This window comes from Akanthomyces muscarius, chromosome 5, assembly GCF_028009165.1.
Source record: "Akanthomyces muscarius strain Ve6 chromosome 5, whole genome shotgun sequence".
Classification (NCBI taxonomy): Eukaryota; Fungi; Ascomycota; class Sordariomycetes; order Hypocreales; family Cordycipitaceae; genus Akanthomyces; species Akanthomyces muscarius.
In genome coordinates, this window is record NC_079245.1 from 2,942,810 (window position 1) to 2,965,633 (window position 22,824).

The following is a 22,824-nucleotide window of genomic DNA, read 5'->3' on the forward strand; positions in this document are numbered from 1 at the left end:
ATGTAAACCTCTATTTCGCACATTTCGGATACTTGACAAAGATCTTGGTGCCCGAGTCCTTCATGCCGTCTGGGTGGCCGCCAATCATCTTGACGCAGTGGCTCGTGTGGTGATAGTTGGCCGTGTACGTGTCCAGCTGCTGCGCCGGGTCCAGCAGGATCCTGTGCAGGCGCTTCCACACGTACATGCAGTGCGTGACGTGCCAGTCAAACGACGTGTCAAAGTAGCCGTAGTCGCCCGCGCCGAGCTCCTCGACCGTCATGTTGTGGCCCGACGACGTGCCGTAGCGCCAGTGCCGGTCCTTGTACATGTCCCGGGCGTCCTCGTCGTCGGCGGCCGTCAGGCAGGCCTCGGGCAGCCACGAGTGCAGCACGATGCTGTACTTGCAGCCGCGCGCTTTGGCGTCCTCGGGCGAGTTGCCGCAGTCGCCGTGCGACCAGGCCAGCGGGAGACCGGTCGTGGGGTCGGTGCCGTTTTGCGCCTGGGGGATGATGCGTGCGTGCGAGTGCTTTGGTGTGGAGGAAAGGGTAGAATAGATGGAAAATACCATGCCCATGGTCGCGAGGCCGAGGACAAAGGCGCTCACTGTGGGAAGCCAGCGGCGCCGTTGCGGTGCTTGTGGGCGATAGTCATTTTCATCATCGCTGGTGTTGTCGCCGACCTGCTCGTATTTGATCTTGCTGGCCATGTTGGAAATATCCATCAGCAACTGCTCGACTGTGTAAAATTGATGTCTCTACTTCTTTTCAAGATAGGAAAAATGTTATGGGAATAAGGTGCTGCCGACTGCCTTCTCACGACGCGGTGGGGACAGTCTAGCTCGAGGCATACATGGAGCTGTGTAAGCTACACCACTGTTGCATCGAGTGCTCAAGCTCAGCACGAGATATATTCACACTGTACAACTCATGGCGAGGGAATGTTACAACAGTAACCATGGGTGCAGGTGGCTGGACCAGGGTTCGGAAAACCGCCGTACGTCTTACTCAAGCCCTTGGTCGGCGTTGCCTCGATTGGGTTGTTCGCCCCCCCCCCCCCCCCCCAACTAACTAGCCCTCCGCAGCGTACGGCGTCTTTCCACACAGCATCGACCACATGCCGACTGCGGGGGCGGGGGCTTGAACACCGGCCGGCAATGCCTTTGCAACTGGGCAGCAACTAGTTCGCCGGTCTGAACGAAGAGAGGGGGAGACCGCACCTTGGGCCCTGTCAGCAAAAACAGTTGGAGAGCGGGGTTCTTTGTTGAGGATCAGGGTGCGGGCGTCAGAAGCCAGTACTCGACCTAAAAAAAACCCTCTGACATGGACAACCACACGAGCCGTTTCTGCTGCGGGCCAGTCTTGTATGCAAAGCAGAGTGTGGCTTGGGAAGGGCCTTGCTTGCAAAGCACCCCGGTCCGTGCTTGTAGTTATTATCGCAACCAGGTCGGCGCGTCATTTAAGCAACGTTTACAGTGGGTGGCGTAATTGGCAACATGAGACGAATCCCAAGAATCAGGCTCGGAGGGAGCGTGAAGGAATTACCGGGCGTACGGATGTCATTGTCTCGACCTTGGACTTTTCCTCATGATTTCTTCTTTTTAATTAAGCTTTACCCACACACTGGCAACCTGTCGTGTAACAGGTCTTGGAAAACTGCAGATGAGACTTCAAACTACTTAAGCTCACGCTGCTGTGGAGAGTTGTCTCAGCCAGCTAGCTGTTGGCCAGGTGGTTTGGCTGGGGGCTGGCCACCGATGGCGACAGTTGACGGCCGCGCTAAAGGTGGCAGGCCACGGGTAACCACCTCTGTAGTTTAAATTGCAGCCAGTTAGAATTCACGCCCATTATTGCTCAATAAGACTGAAAAGAAAGCCACGGCTGGAATGATGCTCTAATAAGTGGCGAGCGGCCGTACCACAGCACGCCCACCCAGCGGGATACCTATTGGCTCGCTCTGCGACTAAGCTCTGGGCTTTGTTAGGCCGGGGCACGATAGCTCCCGCCCCATGGCTTCAACAAAGGGCAAACATTGTTAGAAGCCCTTTTTTTTTAACGAGCGCACGCCAAAGCGACGGTAGTGTTTTTTTTTTTCCTGCCGCCCAATACGCTTCCGTGGACTGCGACGCCGGTTGGATCGCGGATAGCCGCGGCCGATGTAGATGCACGACTTCATGCCCAACGCAGGACCTGCATGCAGCGCCGCAGAAGCAGTAAAATAGAAGAGATCAATCTGGACAAAGACCATTGAGTGAAGGAATCGAATCTGTGCCCATTTGCCGGTACCGCCCGTGATTGGCCTGGAGAGTTGGAAGTGCCGAGGACTTGCAGGGGGGTCTTTCCTAATCGGGGTATCAATAGAGTATTCAGACCCTTGTCGAACCACCAGCTCAACCGCATCGCCCATATGCCTCAATAGACGCCTTGTCGTTTTCCAAGCGAGCTAGAGACACTATCGTCCCTGCCGACCTGCGTTTTATTTAAACTAGTCAAAATGGGCTTGCTTGTTGACAAGTGCCATGGCCAGCTGGACATCGGCCGTGCGCCGGGGGAACATCTCGCAACACCACCACGGGGGATTTAACTCACCCATCCTTCATTGTCGCTTATTGAACCTGGTTCTAGACCCCTCATCTTTCAGATTATTGATAGAGCTGAACACAAAGAGCCGCTTTTCAAAGGCTATTGATGTGTTGTGTGCCGCATCACCCCAGAGTATAAACACAACGGGATGTCCTCGAGCGCAAGCAGGGGTCCATCTCTGATTGCACCATTTCAAAACCCGTTTCCTATTTTCCTATCACTGTCATTGTATATTACAATCTCTCTTCTTCCCGGTCTCAAACATTTTACCTTGTTACCCAAACACCCCAACGACTTTGCTGGACAAAGCCTACTGCAGTACAGCGACTACTGCAACACCACGACCACATCAACCCCCCGAAACGCATGAAACTGCCGCCCCTACAGGCTCACATACATGAGGCTGCAACTCGTAGCTCTTGTGACGCTTGCGACTAGTGCTTTTGCGGCTCCGGCCCCCCAACCATGGTGCATGAGACCTGCCCAGCCCTGCTGGAAGCTCAAGCGCGCCGTCGACGCCATCAACAAGCATGCCGCCGACACTCTGCCGCCGCACGATGGGGTCCAGGAGCGAGCGGCGGCGACGCCGACCGATCTTGACCTCTTTGCCGCCTCCGCCTACGACCACCTCGTCCACCTCGCCGCCAACGCCTCGCCCGACCCCGACGCCTTTTACGAGCAGCACCGCCTCCACAGCGCCAGGCGCGACGACAACCAGCTCCGCTGCGCGGGCGACGGCGCGGCCTGCTGGGCGCGCGGCGCCGAGCAGTCCGGCGAAGTCGAGAAGCGGTGGTGCATGAGGCCGGCGCAGCCATGCTGGAAGACCAGGCGCGCGGCCGAGTCGATTCTGAATGCTGGGCAGGAGGACGACGACGGCGCATCGGAGGAGTGCGGCGCTGACGACGGCGAGTGCGCCAACGCGAAGCGGCACCTCGATGGTCTCCATCAGGTGGCCCGAGAAATTGTCAAAGTCTTTTAGAAACTTTGGTATGGTAGCACCCTTTTCAACCTGCCTTCCCCGGGCATGATCGAACCGAACGCAGAACTAACAGCTGCGCAGAAACACTCAACAACGACAAACTCGCGCTCTCGACCGAGTTTCCCCTGTACAAAAATCTGGCAGCTTTCGGTCTCTGGCCCAGGATGGTCGCTTTCTTCTTCAATGTGTTCCTCAACACTTTTTGTTTGTATATTTTTGCCTACGATGGCGGGACATGGGTCACAGCGACATGCCCGTTCTTTTTATCTTTGTAATGGCGATAGCTTTTAATGCCAGACTTCGGTAGCAGCGGTGGAGGTTGACCACACCGACTACGAAATAATGCGAATGAGTTCATGCAGCATATGATTGCATATGCTCAGCTCTTTTTGATATGATTGTGATCCCGAGTGTGTCCGACATGTTTGGCAGTTGGCCAGACAAACATTGGCTGCAGCCGCGCATACGCGGTTTGTCAGTTGCCAAGTAACCGCGCACGAGCCTCTCTACGCCGATGCAGTAATGAAAAACATTCAGCAGGTTTCATCGACGTGCGAGACTACTCAAGGACTCAGGGCGGTGTTGTGTACAGACGTCCGTCGGATGGTCTGTGTCGGTTCCTACAATCGTCCCGGACTTCGTTAATTAGGTCGAGCACCGTGTCGCATTCGAGTGGCTTTGATCGGGATCTAGGTCTATACATGTCGTGGCCAATGCAGAATAAATTGGCGAAGAGGTCTAGGTATGTACGTTCAATCATTGCGATCCTCCTCATGTGGCCAGTGGCCGAGAAGCACCGCACCCAAGATTGTTCGCTTTCTTCTCCGTCTTGTGTCTCCCGCAATCCAGGTAGGTCTTGGGCAACAACAGAATTGTCACCTCGCACCAGGCATGTATCAGGGGAGCATAGACGTGGTTTTTTGCGTTGTTCAATAATGAAGAAGAAGAAGAGAAAAGAGAAAAAAGAAGCGTCAAATTTTTTGGTCTCTTATTGCGGGTGGATTTCACTGTGGGGCGGAGCCTGAGGCTTACTATTGGACAAAATTTTACTATGGCTAGGCACGACTCTCTGGTGTGGATGGCACTTAAACATGGCCAAAAAAAATCACATTTGACCAGATCGGCTCTTGTCTTTCGGTAGAACAATATTCAGAGTTTTTTTTTTTTTCGCCTTTTTTCTCCAAGTATTCTTTCCTGCTGCGCTACACCTGCCAGCGCTGGCAAACTGTCTAGCTCGCCTCACATTTCTCAGCAACGCGGTCGTGGGCAAACGCCAGCATTCAACCAGCGAGGCCACAAACAATGCGAGAAAAATCGCCGGGGGCTTCACCAATCGACTCGATTGATGCAGAAGTTGCTGAATGATATACCGACTTGGGGCGACGCAATTGCATTGCCCAGCCCTCGCTGGAGACAGTGTCACTGTGACCAGCGAGCGACCATTGCCGTGGGACGATAAAAAGGACATCTGACTGCTGCAAGTGAACGCTGGAGATATTGCTCTGCCACCTAATCATCTGACTCATAGCCGCTAAAGCCATCGGCAAACGGGAAACCTTCCGTTGGCATCGTTTCCATATCATCGCCGACCGCGCCAGGCAGGATAATTGTGCACGCTCCATCAGTTGCTGCTTACACCTGGGCAGTTGCCGGTGGTGCAGTAGGGCTGTCATCCTCGAGTTTATCAGATTGCGGCTGTGTTTTCCAGCTTTCTGTTATCCGTCCCCACCCTCTGACCAGCAAATACCAACAAAGCTACCATTCAGACCTTGTTGCTGATCGAAGGTTGAGAAAGTGCAGATCGTTTCCTCTTCTTCGCCACTTCCCATCGACAATATCCTCCTGCATTGTCTTCAAGGTCACACCTCTGCCCTTGTCATAAGTCACCACAGTCAAAGCCACGATACTTTCAATGTTGAAGGCAACCAGCAGCGTAATCACAGTGGCTGCTACAGAAGTTGTGATGAAGGGGGTCTTTGTGGTTGCGGACATGATATTCGGGATAGCCCAGAGAGCCTGCTCGACGGGGAAACGTCAGCAAAACTGTCAACAGCAGGATGGCGTGCATTGTAGCACACGAAAGCGCAAGTGGACAGTATTGGGCAACGTACCGCGCAATATGCTCGGGGCAGGACCTCCGAAGTACCTGCGTGCGACACGAAAGACCAGCCTCCCAACGCTGAATGGCAAGGTGCCAACCACCCAACGTGGAAGAATAGTAAAGCTGGAAAACAAGTCTGTAGCGGGCCCGGAGGCTACAAATGTCCAGCTCTCGGGGGCTTCACCTTGGTGGACGTCGACGATGAACTTTCCTGTACCTGGGGTGGAAGAGCCAGACAGTGGGCTAGCGAACTTGCGAATGGTGCAATACGATTGACGGAATGAAAATTTCGGCGGCATATCTGGGGGTATCGACATTCCGTCGACTGAAGCTCGGAGAAGTCCAAGTCTCGGGAATAGTCACCGCCCTGGGAAGTGGCAATCGACCCTCTTACGGAACGGTTCCGTCTACTTAGCGTCATTTAACGACAATTTGAGATTGCAGGGCGCAAATCTTCCTCTCACGTTTTGCGCCTTGTAAGGTTGTCTAAATGACAAAATCTCGTCAACAGTTCCGTGATAGCTGCTTCGGTAACTATTCGTTCTTGGCGAGTCGAAAGCTAGCGGGAGAGCGGCACGATCCGCAGTCCACCTGTCAAGATGCTACCCCAGGCCTTGAGAGGTCAGAGATAACCTGACCACAGGCCTTGACCTGAGGGGCGCGCCGTCGAGCAGGATCCAGCCTTGTTTGGAGTGTGGCAGCCCGCAGTGCTGCTGACCATCAAGAAATATGTAAAGTGTAAGAAAGAACAGACAAACAGGGAAACTAAGAAGAATAGGGAAAATAAGAAAAAAGGAGAAAAGCTACATAGCTACATTTGGCCGACGCGAGCAACGCGAGCCTTATGCCCGGGGTGCTAGAGAAATAAATCGCCTATGCAATGTTTTTCCATTGATGGCGCAGATGAGCCCTCCAACTTAGTGGTATATTCTTTTTTTACTTGTAATTTCAAGTCATCTTGGCGCGCCGCAATGGATGGATCTCCGAACCCGGAAGCCACAGTCGTTTGCTGCCGGTGAGTCAATGGGGCTCACCATGCTCAGTATCACAGCCCTGCTTCAGCTAGCAACTTTAATGATCGGCATTGTTTCTAGCGTATTTCAAAGTAATGTCCGGTATTTCCAGATGGCGCCCTGTCTTGACACCGCGACGGCCGGCTGGCAGCAATGTGCTACGCTCGTCCGACATCGGTTAGTTGTCCTCCCGCCAATCCACCCAGGTTACAACTCTCCTCAAAAAAGTACCTGAGATGGGCAATCATTTTGTTAGTGGCTCATTCTACTTATTTTGATCATAGTCTATATCTTCCGGGATAAGCATCGTTTGGCAATGCCCGACAGCTGCCATCAATCTCTTCCTCCCGCCGTTTCGTTTGAGTCTTCATCACTCCGCCGCATGTCGCAAGCTTCACATTGCTCTTTTAGTATATCGCCATATGTCATCTCGTCGCAATGAATCACACGTCTATATGGCCCCGAGCCTGGCGGCATCGTGGCCCAGCTTCAACAGCTCGCCCCATGGCTCTGATAAATACACGGCGGGCGGCCACTCTGCAGTGAGTGAAAAGCAATCGCAATCAACGTACACGAGGATGTATTGCTAATGGCATATCGTTTTCAGTAGTATTTTGACGGCAAGAGAGTCAATTGCAAGCTTCTCGGCCCGGACAGACACCAAGTATGTCGAGCCTCCACGTCGCAGCTTTCAAAAGATGGATAAATCGTCAGTCTGCCTCGACGCGGAGCAATTGGAGACCCCTACTAACACAGGTTAAAGATTTATTGATATGACTGGAGGTCAAATATTCCACGAAATGATGAAGAGACAGAATGTCCAGCACATCTGTAAGTCTACTCTAATTCCTGTTCCCTCCACCAAGCTAACCTGTCCCAGTCGGCTATCCTGGCGGCGCGATCCTCCCCGTATTCGACGCCATTTACAACTCGAAGCACTTCAACTTCATCCTGCCCAAGCACGAGCAAGGCGCAGGCCACATGGCCGAGGGCTACGCCCGCGCGTCCGGCAAGCCTGGTGTGGTGCTCGTCACCAGCGGGCCCGGGGCCACTAACGTCGTCACGCCCATGGCCGACGCGCTCGCCGACGGCGTGCCGCTGGTCGTCTTTTCCGGTCAGGTGCGCACCACGGCCATTGGCAGCGATGCCTTCCAGGAGGCCGACGTGCTCGGCATCTCCCGGGGGTGCACCAAGTGGAACACCATGGTGCGCAACGTCGCCGAGCTGCCGAAGCGTATCAACGAGGCGTTTGAGATTGCGACGAGCGGCCGGCCGGGACCCGTCTTGGTGGATTTGCCGAGCGACGTCACGGCGAGTGTGCTGCGCAGGGCCATTCCGATGCAGTCGTCGCTTCCTCGCGCCGCCAACACGAGCGAGACTATGCAATGCAACGACAAGTACCTCGAGGGTGCACTGCAACGCGCGGCTCGTCTCATCAACAACTCCAAGAGCCCCGTCATCTACGCGGGACACGGAGTTGTGTGCTCGAAAAATGGTCCGGCGCTGCTCAAGGAACTGGCGGGCAAGTCGTCGATTCCGGTGACGACGTCCCTTCACGGCCTCGGTGCGTTTGATGAGCTCGACGATAATGCTCTACATATGCTAGGCATGCACGGCGCTGGCTATGCCAACATGGCTGTACAAAATGCCGACGTTCTTATCGCTCTAGGTGGTCGTTTCGACGAGCGTGCTATCTGTAACGTGGCGAGATTTGCGCCCAAGGCACACGAAGCAGAAAGGAGAGGCGAGGGCGGCATCATTCATTTCGAAATCATGCCCAAAAACATCAACAAGGTCGTTCAAGCCACCGAGGCAATCGAGGGCGACGTTGGCGCGAATCTCGAGCTATTGCTACCCCATATCGAAACAAAGACCATGGAGGATCGGCAGCAGTGGCACGATCAGATCCGCGCGTGGAAGGCGAAATGGCCACTTTCCGACTATGACAAGTCGGACGATTCCGGCCTCATCAAGCCACAGGCTCTCGTCGAGGAGCTCAGCAACCTTACCGCGCACAGCAAAGCCAACACGTTCGTGACGACCGGCGTCGGCCAGCACCAGATGTGGGTAGCGCAGCACTTCCGCTGGCGACACCCGCGCACCATGATCTCCTCCGGCGGCCTGGGCACCATGGGCTTCGGCCTACCCGCCGCCATCGGCGCGCAAGTCGCCCATCCCGACGCCCTCGTCATTGACATTGACGGCGACGCCTCCCTGGCCATGACGCTGACGGAGCTGTCCACGGCGGCGCAGTTCCGCATCGGCGTCAAGGTCATTGTGCTGAACAACGAGGAGCAGGGCATGATTACGCAGTGGCAGAACCTCTTCTACGAGGACCGCTACGCGCACTGCCACCAGGCGAACCCGGACTTTGTGCGGCTGGCCGAGGCCATGGGCGTGCAGGCGCGGCGGCTGGCCAGCCCAAAGGACACGAGGCAGGCTCTGGAGTGGCTGATAGGTACAGATGGGCCGGCGCTGCTGGAGGTGATGACGGAGAAGAAAGTGCCGGTGCTACCGATGGTGCCCGGTGGGAAAGGCCTGGATGAGTTTATACCGTGGGATGGGGAGAGGGATAGGGCGAGGAAGAAGCTGATGCGGGAGCGGACGGGCGGACGGCATGGGTAGCTGTTTTTGCAGTTCAAGAAGGAAAAAAGTGAACTTGTTCGTCTGATCTGGCCAATTGTCTGCTCTTTATGTTCATCTCAGTTTCGTTTTATTTTTATTTTGTCGAGGGGACATTCATGTTTTGCGATGCTGCAGCAAGCCGAGACCGTCTCATGTCGGCAGCCGCCACGGACATGTACCTCATACCACAGCTGTTTCACTCATATGTCTCTGCTTGGTGATTTGTACCTCTCCCTTTCCGACCAAGAAAAAAGCAAATGTCCAATATCGATTCTTCCAAAGCTTTGAAAGTACCCCGCGTTGCCGGATGATCGTCCCGTGGCCCATGTCAACAACTTTGGAGCGCGGGCGAGCTAGCCAGATCACCATAGAAAGATATTAGCCAGCCTTGCGCAGTCTATCCGTCAATGCGGCAGAGAGTCTGGATTTCCCCGCCTCGCCAGTCGCCGTCGAACGGGGCCGCGTAGATTTCATCATCTTGGTTACCAGTATTGCCGTCATTTTTATAATTCATGGAACACTGCGGTCTCGCAAGAAGAATATGCGAGTTCTTTATCGCCAAGTTGCAGGGAAATAGAAACAAGAATTGTGTGCAAGTCCTGCCAAATCAATCCCAGTCTACAGTGGGTTGAAGGTAATTCCGAGCGAACTGCCACTAAACCGCCATACATTAGCGCTCGGAACTACCTGGAGGCACTGTAGAACCCTGCAAAATCATCACCAACTATCCCGCTTGCCCGCGACCAAGCTGCGGCTGTCCGGGACAAGTCGCAGCTTAGCTAGGGACCTTTGTTCAGCCCGCCCCCGGGGCCGACGCCGGAGGGCCTCGGATAGCGTGCTGTTGAAGAGTCGTGTGCTGATGATCCAGTCAGTGTCAGTAATGGCGGTATTCGCAGGGCTTATTTTCTTCTTTTTTCCGTTTCCAAGTCATCCAAGCATGGACTTCTCTCGCTCTATTTGATTTACCTTGCTTCTTCTCCTCGGATTAAAGACAGCGTCGTCATCTGCAGCCTGACTCAGCCAAACTGATAACGCCCTGACGAGCACTAAAAAAAAAATACAGCCGAACTTGATTTGCATACTTTTTGCAATCTCCACAGCGCTAGTGTCGAGTCTTCTCTTTTACAGGCTGTCCATCAAATCTCGCAAGGCCATTCAAGCACATCATTTCCACTAAAACCGAGCCGGAAAAAGCCACTAGTCAAATATCCCTGCTCCGTTGCAATACTGCCAGTATAACTGCCCAGTATATATATGCATTAGTAACCGCTGCCGCTGCTGCTCACTTTCCTTGCAGACTTGAATTAATAAAAAGGCCGAGTCAAAAGTCAAAAGTCGCTCGTCTGCCCCTCTTTCAACGCTGCAGGGCCCGCCCATCGAAGTCGTTGCCCCTCTTTCTCTCAACCTTTCCTCGTCAGATAACTAAACTCTTGTTGCGTCAGAGACAGAGAGAGAAAAAACTGCCGTAAACACCGCATGCACACTCAGCCACCCCAAGCACGCGACTACTTCGGAACCTTTTTTCCTCCTTCATAATTTTCATTTTTATTTTTCGATCTGGCGTTTCCCAAAGACTCCATCGGCCATCTCTTCATTTTGTCCGTTTCTGTCGCAATCACCCGCAGACCATGGGCTCGACGCTGTCTCTGCCGGCCACCGCCGCCGCCGCCGATGCCGAACCCCGGGTGACGCCGGCCTCGGCGCCCACGGGCCCTACACCACCATCCTCACCACCAGGGACCACGGCCAGAAGCGATGACGATCCGCTGCAAACGGCGCAGAAACAGGTGCTGCCTCAGCAGCAACAACAATTAACCCCTCCTCCGTCTCCTCCGCCAAATACATACACATTTCCCGCCAAGAAGCTCAAGCGCCGCCTCACGCAACCCGGCAAGACGCCGCTCGTGCTCGTCGCCTGCGGCAGCTTCTCGCCCATCACCAAGCTGCACGTGCAAATGTTTGAGCTAGCGACGCGCCACATCCCGCGGACCAAATTCGAGATTGTCGGCAATTATCTGAGTCCTTGCAGGTGCGTTCCAGCTTCCCCCGCACTCCAGCCCTCGTCTCGAGTTGCTTGGAAGACGTGCCATGCTAACCACGACGCAAACAGCGACGCATACAACAAATCCTCCCTCGTCCCCGCCCACCACCGCCTGCAAATGTGCACCCTCGCCGTCGACAACCTCGCCACCACCGCCATCCAGGTCGACGACTGGGAGGCCACGCGCGTCGACGCCGCCGGCCGCCCGCTCTACAGCCGCACCGCCGACGTCCTGCGCCACTTTGACTCGGCCATCAACGACGACCTCGGCGGCATCGAGTCCTGCGACGGCTCCTCCAAGTCCCCGGCCCGCATCATGCTGCTCATCGGCGCCGACCTCGCCCTCACCATGAGCAACCCCAAGGTCTGGGCGCCCGCCGACATCGACGTCCTGCTGGGCTACTACGGCGCCTTCATCGTCGAGCGCCCGCATCAGTGCGCGATCCGCGACGCCGTCGCGCCGCTGAGCAGGTACAAGGACAACATCTGGGTCGTCGACTCGTTTGAGAATGATATAAGCTCCACAAAGGTCCGCGCGCAAATACAGAACCGCGAGCAGTCGATGGATATACCCGGCGCCGTCTTTAAATACATCAAGACGCATCGTCTATATCTGGAGTAGACGGGATATAGACGCCTCTGATTTCAGGTTTATGATTTTGTTTTTTCCTTTTTTTTTCGCATTTATTCGAGATACATCTCTGGACGCTTTACTGTCCATCGTCACGACTGCAACGTCAGCATTGAGCATACATATATATACAGCCATTTCTAATGCCATCAATTTTATACCCTCTCTCTATATAAACATACATTCTAAAAAAGAAGATATTTTTCTTCCATGCCCTGTTCATCATTGCGCGTACAAGATCCATTCATGAGGCAGCAGGCTGTCCGACATGGGGCTGTGCTCGCTGATCCTCAAGTCTCGCTGGCCCAGCCGCACCCAGTATCCCGCATGCGCGACGCCCCTGTCTACCGGCCGCCAGCATCTTTCGTATCGCGCACCGTCTGAGACATGCTCCACCGTCCTGCCTGGTGTTTCACGCGCCACGTTGCACTGTTCCACGTAGATCGAGCTGGGCACCGCAAAAGCAAAGTCCGTCACCCGTGCCGGCAGCATCCGCACCAGGCCGTCGACGCGCCGCATCAGCAGCCGTTCCACGGCGTCCTCTGACCCGCCGCCCATCTGGCGCGAGTAGGCAATGACAGGGTCCCTCCCAGTCCATTGCGCCGAAATGTACAGCGTCTTGAGCCCGTGGAACGACGACAGGATGGCACGCAGCATGTCCTCAAACTCCTGCATGAGCTCCCTGGTTTTGCTGGGGAAGCTGTCCGCCCATGGCGGATGCGACCCGAAGTCCCACAGCACCTCGAGCGAGGTAATGGCCGCTACGCGCTGGGGCAGCAGCAGTCGATCGATGTCGAGAATCAGCGCCTTGCTGGCGGTATGTATCGTGTTTGTGCCGTAGAGGATGTCGATGCCCTCGAAGTAGCTATAGCGTCCAGTGTCAGTCCTTGCATCACATACGGAGACGGGGCGATGTTGGTTCTACTCACGCTTGTCGACAAGACTGCAGCCAACCCAAGGCGCCAATGCGGCACTTGTCAGGGGCGACGCCTGGCCACTGCTTGCACGCATCATCCGGCGTGATGCCGCTGCGGCACTGATCCTGGCATGGCTGGACGCTGTGGCCGTCGTTTACAGCCGTTCCGGGCGGGTTGCGGTGGCAGACGGAACCGTGCCATTGCCAGGCCTGACGTGTCGTGGTGTCGAGTATGGGAAAGAACTTGCCGTCGTCGGCCTTGCCAGGCTCGATGAAGAGGCCGGCGTGGCCCAGGGCGGCACGGTCTCGGCCGATGGGTTGACGCCGCAACGGTGGGTAGCTTAGCAGCACGTCCATGTGCAGTGTACGCTCGCCAAAGGCGGCTGTTAGGATCTGAATCCGGATCTCGGCGGGAAGCCTCTGGAACAGGGGGCTGTCGGCGGTAGCATCGTGCCGAGGTTGGACAGAAAGGTCGGCCGTCGAGGATGTTGGGGTGAGTACGTGTCTACGTCTCTTGGGCAGCTTCTGAGGGCCGTCATTGACGATGCCGTGAAGCCATCCAGAGAAACGGCTTGCCATTGAGCATGGGAGGTGCGGGGTGCTGCGAGTCGTTGGGGCAGGAAGTGGGAGGCATCTGGGTTCAAGCCGGAATGCATGTCTCTACGTCCGGGGAGCAGGGAAGAAACCGGCCGGTCGAGTCCTTTTTACACGTTTTGCAATGGCGTGGCGTTGACGCGCACATGGATGCAGTCATTAGGCACAGCACACGGCACCGTCAGGCCTCGAACCAGCTGGCATCTGCCAGCGGAGGCGCCCCAGGCGGGTTGTCTTTAGCGCTTGCCAGGGCGCAGGCCTGCGGATATTGTGCGCTCACATTGCATCTGCTAAGTCGCGACGTGTGGATAGGGGGAGTCGTAGCGGGAGCGGCTTTTGTCCCTCGTTGTGGTGTGCGAGGTGGTGCGTGGTCGAATGGTGTGTCTCTGCCCCTCACGATGGCCCCTCTGGAGCTGCTAATCTGCCCCTCATTACGTAGGGCCGGACGATCAGGTCTCACGGCATGCTGAGGGCAATGGTTGAAGAAATCAACAAGACGGACTCGACTCAAAATGCGACGAGTCAAAAAAGAGACCAAGGAGCCAAGGGAGATGCCGAGACATTCTAAGACAACGGCCGAACCACACACTCGACACCCATCCACGCCATCCATACCAGACAACCCCTCCAGCTCGGACCCCGCCATGCATCGCCTCATTCAGCTCGGCACCTGTTTAGCTCCAGCTACACAGCCCAGATATAGCGTGCAAGCTCGACTGGGCAACGATCAAACTTTAAACGCTTTCTCTTCAAATATCCTTCCAATCCTCTTCTGTCCGTCTCCATCTTCCCAACCCCGGATCTGGACAAGCTGTGCTGCGACTCTAGGCACGTGCTGGCGGGGTCCTCGACAGCCTCAAACAAACACTCTCCCATCAATCTACCTATAGCAACCGCCATAGACCTACCCGCCATGTCCGACCTCTCGTCACGATTTCAAAGCCTTCGCGTCTCCCTCAAGGGTGGCGAAGTCGTCGATGAGGATCTTGGCGGCGCCATCGGCCACGACTCTGTAGGTGGTGGCGGCCGCAGCACCGTCCGCGCCGACCATGAGATTGCCAACCTGCGCGTCAGCCACGCCCTGCGATCCTTTCTCGTCGACCGCGGCGTTCTCTCGAAGCAAGATGCCAATCTTGACGATGAGAGCGACGACGTCCGCACCCCGGCTCTCACCGCCCTGCTCGCCCACGGCGACTTTGTCGCGCCCCCGGAGCTCGTCGACCGCGACCACCCGCTGCCTGAGTACTTTGTGAGCTCCTCGCACAACACCTACCTTATGGCACACCAGCTCTTCGGCAAGTCTTCCGCGGAGGCGTACGAGACGGCGATCCGCACCGGCTCTCGCTGCGTCGAGATTGACGCCTGGGACAATAGCGACGACAAGGACGAGCCGAAGGTCACCCACGGGTACACGCTGGTGTCGCATATCTCGTTCCGCGCCGTATGCGAGACGCTTCGCGACATGCACGACGAAGAAGCCGCCATCACCGCCAAGCATCCCGACCACGGCCCCACGCCGATTCTACTGTCCTTGGAAAACCACTGTGGCCCCGAAGGCCAGAAGCGGCTGGTCGAAATCATGCATGAGGTCTTGCAACATCGTTTGCTTTCGGAGCCTTTACGCCAGGAGCTTGTCGAGCGCCATGCCGAGGAACACCAGGCCGATGGCCGCTCGCACGACCCAGCTGAGCATGTTACCCTCAGAGAGCTTGGTGACAAGATTGCCGTCATTGTCGAACACCACTTTAGTGACGATGTCCTCGACAGCGACTCTCAGAGCGAGGACGACGAAGACGAGGAATTTCAGGAAGCTGAGCGAAGGGCTCGTGAGGCATACAAGCTCAATAAAAAGAACGAGGCCAAGACCAGCTCCGTCATTGTCCCTGAGCTCGCCGCCCTCGGCGTGTATGCGCAATCTGTCAAGCCCCGCGACAACTCGTGGTTTGACCCAGGCGAGCTTCTTGACGGGCCTCACCATCACCTCATCAACGTTTCCGAGTCCGGTCTCTCCGGCCACCTCCCCGCCAACACGGCCAGCATCGCCGTCCACAACGGCAAGCACCTCATGCGCGTGTTTCCCAAGGGCACACGCATCAGCTCCTCCAATCTCAAGCCCGTGCGCTTTTGGGGCCTCGGCGCGCAGATCTGCGCCCTCAACTGGCAGACCTTTGGCACTAGCAACCAGCTCAACGACGCTTTATTCGCCGGTTCCGACGGCTACATCCTCAAGCCGCCCGCGCTGCGGCAAGGTGGCAGCGGGTCCCTGGCGACAGGCCGCAAGAAGCGTTTGCGTCTGCACGTCGGCGGCGCGACCGACATTCCGCTGCACGCCGACCGCGAAGGTCATACGCTCAAGCCATACCTAACGTGCACGCTGCACAGCGCGCTGGCCGAGAGCAGCAGCGACACTCCGAAGCGCAAGACGGAGGCGTACAAGCACCACAAGCTGGGCTTCCTCCACAAAGGCGCCAACCCGCCCAACACAGATCCCATCTGGGACGAGACGCTCGAGTGGACGTACGAGGACAATGAGTTGGTGTTTCTGCGTATGCTCATCAAGAGTGACGACGCGTGGGCGCGCAACCCCATGTTTGCCGTGGCGGCGGTGCGGCTGTCCTATACCAGGCCGGGATGGACATTTGTGAGAATGTTGGATATGCAAGGCAGGGAGACCAAATGCACAGTGCTGCTGAACTTTGATATTCAGGATGTTTCTGCTGCCTAAGAATGCCATTTACTAGTTACGAATTTATGCCAGATTTACGCTCATAATCGATGAATTGTTGAACTGTCCAAAATTTCGCGCCAAGTATCCCTGTCTGTCACTACTCACATTTACCACATTCTTTCCCAATATCGCTGCCACCACGGCATCCCCGCCAGCGCCTTCTGCCAGTTCTCTTCCAGCCCACCCTCCTCCCACTTCGCACACTCGGCATCCGCCTCTGCTTTGCCGCTCACCAGATCCGCCGACTCGGGCCTGACCAGCTTGGTGCCCTTGTAAAGCTTCCAAAACATGAACAGAGCCGCGCTGTACGGCAGGCAAAAGTAGCCCGTGACGAACCCCTGCACGCTAAACGGCGCAAACGCGTCGAAGCCGATGAAGAGCAGCGCCACGCAGCCGAGGAAGAGCGCAAACCACGGCCAGTGCGGCGCGAGCGGCGCGACGTACGGCAGGGCGGCGTCCTCGAGCCCCTGCGCCCGGCGCGCGCGGTGCCACCCGAGGAAGACGACAATCATCATGGTGTAGGTCATGATGAGGCCGGTGGTGGTGAGGTCGACGAACCAGTAAAAGACTTGCACCGCGGACGTGGACGAGACGAGGAACGTGATGCAGGTGATGACGCTGACGACGGCGACGCAGTACACGGGCACGCCGGCCTTGGTGCAGCGCATCAGGAATTTCGGCGCCTGGCCGTCGCGCGCGAGGCCGTAGAGCGTCCGCGACGAGGAGTAGAGGTACGCGTTGCCGCAGGACCAGCCGGACATGAGGATGAGGAAGTTGATGAGGTGCGGCAGGCCGGAGATGCGCAGGCGCTGGATGCCAATGACCCAGGGCGAGGCCGCGGCGCCCGCGGCGGACGTGTCGGCCAGGGCGCCGATGAGCCGCGGGTCGCGCGAGCTGCAGATGATGCCGACGGCCAGGACGCCGAGCACGTAGAAGCCGACGAGGCGGTAGAAGATGAGCCGGGCGACGCGCGGGATCGTGCGCCGCGGGTTCTGGATCTCGCCCGCCGCGAGCGCAATCATGTCCGGCCCGGCAATGGTGAAGCCCGCGTAGAGGACCACCTTCCAGAAGCCGAGGAAGCGGCCGACGTCGCCCTCGGCGTAGTACGGGTGCATGGCGTTGCCGCCCTTCCAGTAGCGGAAGCCGTAGGCGTCGCGGTCCGGGTTGCCGCCGACCATGGTGATGAAGGTCAGCAGCACCAGGCCGACCAGCAGCAGGACTTTGAGAGAGGCCATGATGAACTCGGCCTCGCCGTACCACTTGACCGCCACGACGTTGAGCAGGATGCAGACCGCCATGGCCATGACGATCCAGACGGCCGGGTTGACGCTCGTGGTCCAGTACTGCATCACCGTCGCGATGCTGCTGTACTCGACGCACACGAGCATGACCCCCGCGTAAAAGTACGTCCACCCCATGGCGAAGCCGAGCGCGGGGTCGACGAAGCGCGCCGCCAGCTCAAAGATGCTGCCGCGGATGGGGAGATATGCGTGCATCTCGGCGACGCAGAGGTTGATGGGCCACACGTAGAGCGTGCCCCAGAGGAGGTAGCCGAGGAAGAGCGACAGCGGCCCGGCCTTGGAGAGGACGCCGCCGATGCCGACAAAGAGGCCGGTGCCGATGGAGCCGCCAATGGCCATGAGCTGCACGTGCCGCGGGGACAAGCCGCGCTGCGTCTGCCCGTAGGTGAGGTCGAGCTGCGTGGTCGATGAGTAGGCGGGCTTCTCGGGGGCGGCGATGCTGCCGCCGTCGTCGGGGCCATTGCCGGCGGCGGCGGATTCAATGTCTGGCTTCATTTTCTATTTACGCCAGGTGCCGCAGAATGACGAGGGAAAAGAAGGGTGACATGCATGGGCAAGGGTACGGTTTATTTGTATGTGACGCGGAGCTGGCCGCTTCGGCAGATGAGACGGCCTGCCCAGTCTCCAGCTCCCAATCTGCCTTTCTACACGGGTGGCTGGCGACGATCCGTACAAGATGCGACGGGACCTATCCTAGCTTTTGGCAAAACACATTGGCGAACCGATAGCACAGGCAGGCGGTCCATACAAGTTGTTTTACAGACGGGCACTTGCAGCAGTCTACCTCTCAACTCGGGCTCCCTGCCCCGAGCAACGATAACGGTCTCGTACACACCGGCGCCGGCGATTGGGCACCTTCTCGACTGTTAGTCTTATCTGCGTAGCTTAAATTGATTTTGGGGGCGCCGCTTTTTTCCCCACGTTTTTTGGGGGGTTCTCCGATACGGGCTTCCGCGGGGGGCGCTCACCGAAGACCGGAACGCAATGACTCGCAGGAGGGAGAAGGGTCGAGGATTAAGAGCAGCGCGGTCTTTTTACCGTTTCTGTGATTGATGGCCAATATCGGATGAGGAGAACGACCCAATTGTAGCCCACGTCTGGAGGAACAGTTTCTACAGTGGCATATTCCCGATTGGGCCACTAGCTCCCGATACCCCAGATTCAGGGTGTCGCGGGCACCGACTCTTGAGACAGTCAAGTTCACCGCCCTCCAACTTCTTCCGTCGTCGTTTCGATCAGCCAAGATTCTTTGTTCTTGCGATGTTTCTTCCAAAGGGTCACGCACCAGCTCTGTGTCTATCAATCCGCTCTCATTCTACAACGTCCCACAGGTACAACAGACAAGTGGCCCGTCGCATCCTACAGCCCCTCTATGGCGATTGCCCTCCCAACGCGTCGACTAGAATTGTGCATCTCGGCGGCTTGAGTGCCGGAGCAGAGAAAAGCTGCCTGGGGTAGGTATATTTATTATCGAAAGTCGAAAAGCCATCAGCTCAATTTTGGCAACCTCCGAGGCCGCTGCGTCGATTCTCTGGCGATAAGCCTCTCGACCCGATGCGTGGTTGGTTAGTGGAGATGCATACCGGCGGTCGCCGGACCGAGAAGCCATGCTCTGTTTCGTCTTCCTTCTTCATATTACTTGTCGCGGCTTTCAATCAACCATGATTCCCTCACCGTTCGCTCTCGGCGCAACACTTGTTGCGAGCATAGTCACCGTACACTATGCGCACGCCGCCACTGATTCGTTGCAGACGACTCTAGTCAAGCCCGCGCGTGCCATCAACGGCATTGCGCCGACGACTCGATCCTATTGGATGAGGCAAGCGAATCAGGCGCTTGCAGACGTCCTGGGCACGCCTTGTCCGTTTGCTGCCTTTGGAACCGCCATTGTGAACCATACCGGTCATGGCCTCGGAAACCTTATTTGCATTGGCGCGAATACTAACCCAGAGACGGGAAACCCGACATTGCACGGTAATCCTCTACCTCCCTTCCCCCTTGTCTCCCCTTTTTTTTTTTTTTTTGCCCTTTTCTTCCTCTCCGCAAGAGAGTGGCGTGTCACTTTCCATGTACAGTCAGCGGCTAACAAAAACTTGGCAGGCGAAATCGCCGCCATCCAAAACTGCACCAGCATCCTGACGGATCCCAAGGGGCCTTACAACCTCACCGCCGCCGAATCACTATTAGCATTCTCCCAGCTGTCCCTGTACACAAATGCCGAGAGCTGCCCCATGTGCGCTTCCGCAATTCGATGGGCCGGCTTCAAAGAGTACATTTACGGCACCTCGATTGATCGGCTCGTGGGGGAAGGATGGGCTCAGATCCGGATCTCATCGATGGAAGTGTTTCGCCAGTCATTTGACCTGGCTTCGACCACGAGACTGATGGGAGAAGTCTTGGCCAACGAGACGGACCCGTACTTCTTATGGCAGTATGATCCAGACTACAGATGCCCCTCGGGATGCGCAAGACGCAACGGTAGATGCAAAGCTCATTAATGAGGCAGAGGTTACGATGGTTCATGCCCTGCACAGCACATAGAGCGGCGCATAGACGTTGGGAGCAGTAGGCTGAATAATCTGCAAAGCATAAGCTAGACATGATGCGCTACTTATACTAAAACAAAATAAAAAATCGGTTACCTTACGTATTAGCTGCGGACTCAACTCGGTCTTGGCTTTTTGCTAGTTTGTGCAAAGTCCAACCAACCACAACCACAATACAGCTCCAATGTCGAATGCGAGCCCTCATTGGCAAAAGCACCAGGTAATTGAGCAAATTATCAAAACCAAAACAAGACTCATATGAACCACTTGCCGCAGCGAAAAGCAGCATCCGCGGAGTTAGAGCTCGTATGGGGCAGCTTGCTCCCCCACCGAGATACTTCTCGGCACGCGATTCGCGCAATGATATTTTCCCGGCCAGCGGGGGGCCGTTGCAGATGGCGGCAAACCTGACTATATATCCGTAGATATACGCAGAAAAAGGGTAGCTTGCAGTTCTATTTTTCCGAGTCAAAGAAGCTGAATCGGGAGAAGGAAGCTGCACAATGTCGCAACTTACCACCTCTCTAGAAGAAGCCCATCTCGTTCCCGGCGCAGCTGCCGCTCTGATCCCCGCGTCCTTTGCGCCGAGCGCCGATCTATCAGTGTCATTCGGCGATGCGCCAGTGCAGCTGGGCAACTTGCTGCGCGTGTCACAGGTGCAGCAAAAGCCCACCATCAGCTTTCAGATAGAGGTTTGCACGCGCACGCTTTACTCATCGTCCCCTCGGCAGCGGCGCAGTGGGCTAATCTGCACGCGTGTCCACAGGCCGACGCCGGCGCCGCTGCCAGCGACAGCTCATATCTCGTGATGCTCGTCGACCCCGACGCGCCGACGCCCGAAGATCCCAAGTTTGCGTTTTGGCGGCACTGGGTCGTCTCCGGCCTGCAGCCCGGCCGCGGCTGTGGCGCGGCCGCGACCGCACTGACCGAGTTTCTCGGCCCGGGACCCAAGCCCGAGTACGTGCAGACACAATCTTGCTCCAAGATGTTCTCGTTTGGAATTGCAGACTGCTAACACCGAGGCAAGATCCAATCCTCATCGCTACCTCTTCCTCTTATTCCGCGAGCCGGCGGGCCTCGCGCTCGGCAAGAGCGACGTGGGCGGCGAGGCGTTCATCGAGCGCCGCTCCTTTGACGCCGCCACGTTCGTCGCGCGGCACGGCCTGCAGCTCGTGGGCCTCAACTGGGTGCTCTGCGCGGCCGACGAGTGGTGTGCGTAGGGAAACGCAAACGCGACCAATACACCGAACGACAATGCGTGGGTCGAAGAAGGACCAAGAACAGACTTGACGAAACAGCCATCAAACGGATAGATGCGCGCGCATTGACGCACGCAATTCGGATAGAAAATGTTCAGATAAACTCTCCGCCATTGGATCATTTCCTGGCCAGGACCCCTCAGCATTGAACGCGCTGACTCTACTTCACACCTCGCGCTCGGCCCTACCTGACTCAACGAACCGCCAGGATACATGTGTCCATCTTCACATTACAGTCGCTTCGCTTTAAATTACCCCAGACTTGGTCGTCCCGAAAATGGATTGGCTCCGGGTTCATTTAGCCTAACCCCCCTGCCTCCTTTAATGAAATCGGCCGTGCTGTCGAGCCTTTCATCTCCCTCACACACTTTGCGAAGTGTGCTTGTGCGTAAAGAAAACGTCTAGAAGCCCTGCTGGAAGAAATTCAGGAACCGGCCGCGTTCTCCTCGCAAGACGAGCCAATTTCCCGCGGGCACCCCTGCTAAAGATTGCTTTGTGCCAAGAGCCAGGGCGGGTAATTTATTGACTGGAATGCCTGTTCTCGTGTCGGGGAATGGCGCTGGTAAGCCCACCAAATAAAAGTGTGTAGTAACTACTTGTCAGTCAGCCGTGGCTCTAAAAAAAAAAGTCACGATGATTACAGAGCCCGCTCTAGGGCTTGCTGAAAATGGGGGGAGCAAGCGCCTTGCATCCCGAGGCTGGAGTACAAATTAATTGCCTGCACCTTTCAGCTACGGCAGGGCTCGCTGGAGCATTCAAAGGAATGCGCGGCTTAAAAGACGCAAGATCTGCAGGCTGCACGATGGTGCATCGCGCCGATGCACGGGTGGGAGCACATGACGACGTATTGGGCAGCATGGCAGCAGAGGGCCTGGCCCGCATTGTGCGCTGCGAACAGGGGTGCGCAACAGCGCAAACGGAGGTGTGAGTAGCATTGAACAATGTTACAGCTTGCTGAATATTCCGGGTCGAGCCTGGGTACATTTCAAATTTTAACTCCAGCCGGGCGCCTTGCGAGATCTTGCCCTTGCGTTGGGGTTTGCCCAGCGGTTCAAAGACAGGGCGCGAAGGGCCAAGACATCTCCCCTGTAAGTGGTCAATATTGCCTGACCATGATTTTGCAGCCGATGGGCTATCGAGTGGCCATCCCATTGTGGCGGCCGCTGTCAGCACATCGTCCACGTGGCTTGACAGCTTGACAGCCTGGACAGGCTGAATACGCAAGCCAGACGGGCAACTCCCAAGACGGGAAACCCCTCCCGCTAGAGTAATAACGAAGAGAGCCTCTGGTTCTGTCAGCGCGCTGCGTCATTTGCTCTCTAGACTTCTTCTCTCAGGTGATAGCAAGAGCAGGTGTAAGCGGCAGGGCGGAGTGTAGCCACCGTAGAGGCTGCGCAGGTCATATTCGTTGCACGAACCTCGGTGCGGAACCAATGTCGACGACTATCATCCGCCTACCGGCCAAAGTCCAGTCTCTTGAGCATAATAGACTCTCAAAGGTGCAGCAGCTCATTTGTAAAATAGCGTAA

At 56.6% G+C, this 22,824-nt stretch overlaps 10 protein-coding genes across 11 annotated transcripts; 6 read left to right on the forward strand and 4 right to left on the reverse strand.

Annotated features, from left to right (window-relative positions):
* Nucleotides 1-10: 10 nt before the first annotated feature.
* On the reverse strand, nt 11-703 carry LMH87_010302 (uncharacterized protein; the record flags this gene model as incomplete). Its single annotated transcript, XM_056197440.1, has 1 exon — nt 11-703. The coding sequence occupies one exon, from the start codon at nt 701-703 to the stop codon at nt 11-13; it is 693 nt and encodes a 230-aa protein (XP_056054489.1).
* Nucleotides 704-3,033: 2,330 nt separating this feature from the next.
* LMH87_010303 (uncharacterized protein) lies at nt 3,034-3,815 on the forward strand (the record flags this gene model as incomplete). Its single annotated transcript, XM_056197442.1, has 3 exons — nt 3,034-3,470; nt 3,541-3,548; nt 3,622-3,815. The coding sequence occupies 3 exons, from the start codon at nt 3,034-3,036 to the stop codon at nt 3,813-3,815; spliced, it is 639 nt and encodes a 212-aa protein (XP_056054490.1).
* Nucleotides 3,816-7,158: 3,343 nt separating this feature from the next.
* LMH87_010304 (uncharacterized protein) lies at nt 7,159-9,279 on the forward strand (the record flags this gene model as incomplete). Its single annotated transcript, XM_056197443.1, has 4 exons — nt 7,159-7,196; nt 7,262-7,363; nt 7,418-7,485; nt 7,535-9,279. The coding sequence occupies 4 exons, from the start codon at nt 7,159-7,161 to the stop codon at nt 9,277-9,279; spliced, it is 1,953 nt and encodes a 650-aa protein (XP_056054491.1).
* Nucleotides 9,280-10,907: 1,628 nt separating this feature from the next.
* LMH87_010305 (uncharacterized protein) lies at nt 10,908-11,942 on the forward strand (the record flags this gene model as incomplete). The annotated part of the gene is made up of 2 exons (XM_056197444.1): nt 10,908-11,308; nt 11,390-11,942. 2 exons carry the CDS (start codon nt 10,908-10,910, stop codon nt 11,940-11,942), a joined length of 954 nt encoding a protein of 317 aa, XP_056054492.1.
* A 231-nt stretch (nt 11,943-12,173) lies between these two features.
* Nucleotides 12,174-13,446, reverse strand: LMH87_010306 (uncharacterized protein; the record flags this gene model as incomplete). The annotated part of the gene is made up of 2 exons (XM_056197445.1): nt 12,174-12,816; nt 12,881-13,446. 2 exons carry the CDS (start codon nt 13,444-13,446, stop codon nt 12,174-12,176), a joined length of 1,209 nt encoding a protein of 402 aa, XP_056054493.1.
* A 928-nt stretch (nt 13,447-14,374) lies between these two features.
* Nucleotides 14,375-16,186, forward strand: LMH87_010307 (uncharacterized protein; the record flags this gene model as incomplete). Its single annotated transcript, XM_056197446.1, has 1 exon — nt 14,375-16,186. One exon carries the CDS (start codon nt 14,375-14,377, stop codon nt 16,184-16,186), a length of 1,812 nt encoding a protein of 603 aa, XP_056054494.1.
* Nucleotides 16,187-16,296: 110 nt separating this feature from the next.
* LMH87_010308 (uncharacterized protein) lies at nt 16,297-17,985 on the reverse strand (the record flags this gene model as incomplete). 2 transcript variants are annotated; one of them, XM_056197447.1, is made up of 2 exons in its annotated part: nt 16,419-16,458; nt 16,526-17,985. In XM_056197447.1, 2 exons carry the CDS (start codon nt 17,983-17,985, stop codon nt 16,419-16,421), a joined length of 1,500 nt encoding a protein of 499 aa, XP_056054496.1. The 2 variants fall into 2 exon arrangements, with proteins under 2 accessions (XP_056054495.1, XP_056054496.1); XM_056197448.1 differs by having other exon boundaries at nt 16,297-17,985.
* Nucleotides 17,986-19,097: 1,112 nt separating this feature from the next.
* LMH87_010309 (uncharacterized protein) lies at nt 19,098-19,988 on the forward strand (the record flags this gene model as incomplete). The annotated part of the gene is made up of 2 exons (XM_056197449.1): nt 19,098-19,464; nt 19,591-19,988. The coding sequence occupies 2 exons, from the start codon at nt 19,098-19,100 to the stop codon at nt 19,986-19,988; spliced, it is 765 nt and encodes a 254-aa protein (XP_056054497.1).
* A 551-nt stretch (nt 19,989-20,539) lies between these two features.
* LMH87_010310 (uncharacterized protein) lies at nt 20,540-21,256 on the forward strand (the record flags this gene model as incomplete). The annotated part of the gene is made up of 3 exons (XM_056197450.1): nt 20,540-20,728; nt 20,803-20,993; nt 21,064-21,256. 3 exons carry the CDS (start codon nt 20,540-20,542, stop codon nt 21,254-21,256), a joined length of 573 nt encoding a protein of 190 aa, XP_056054498.1.
* A 558-nt stretch (nt 21,257-21,814) lies between these two features.
* Nucleotides 21,815-22,745, reverse strand: LMH87_010311 (uncharacterized protein; the record flags this gene model as incomplete). Its single annotated transcript, XM_056197451.1, has 4 exons — nt 21,815-21,887; nt 21,937-21,993; nt 22,516-22,581; nt 22,714-22,745. The coding sequence occupies 4 exons, from the start codon at nt 22,743-22,745 to the stop codon at nt 21,815-21,817; spliced, it is 228 nt and encodes a 75-aa protein (XP_056054499.1).
* Nucleotides 22,746-22,824: the final 79 nt, after the last annotated feature.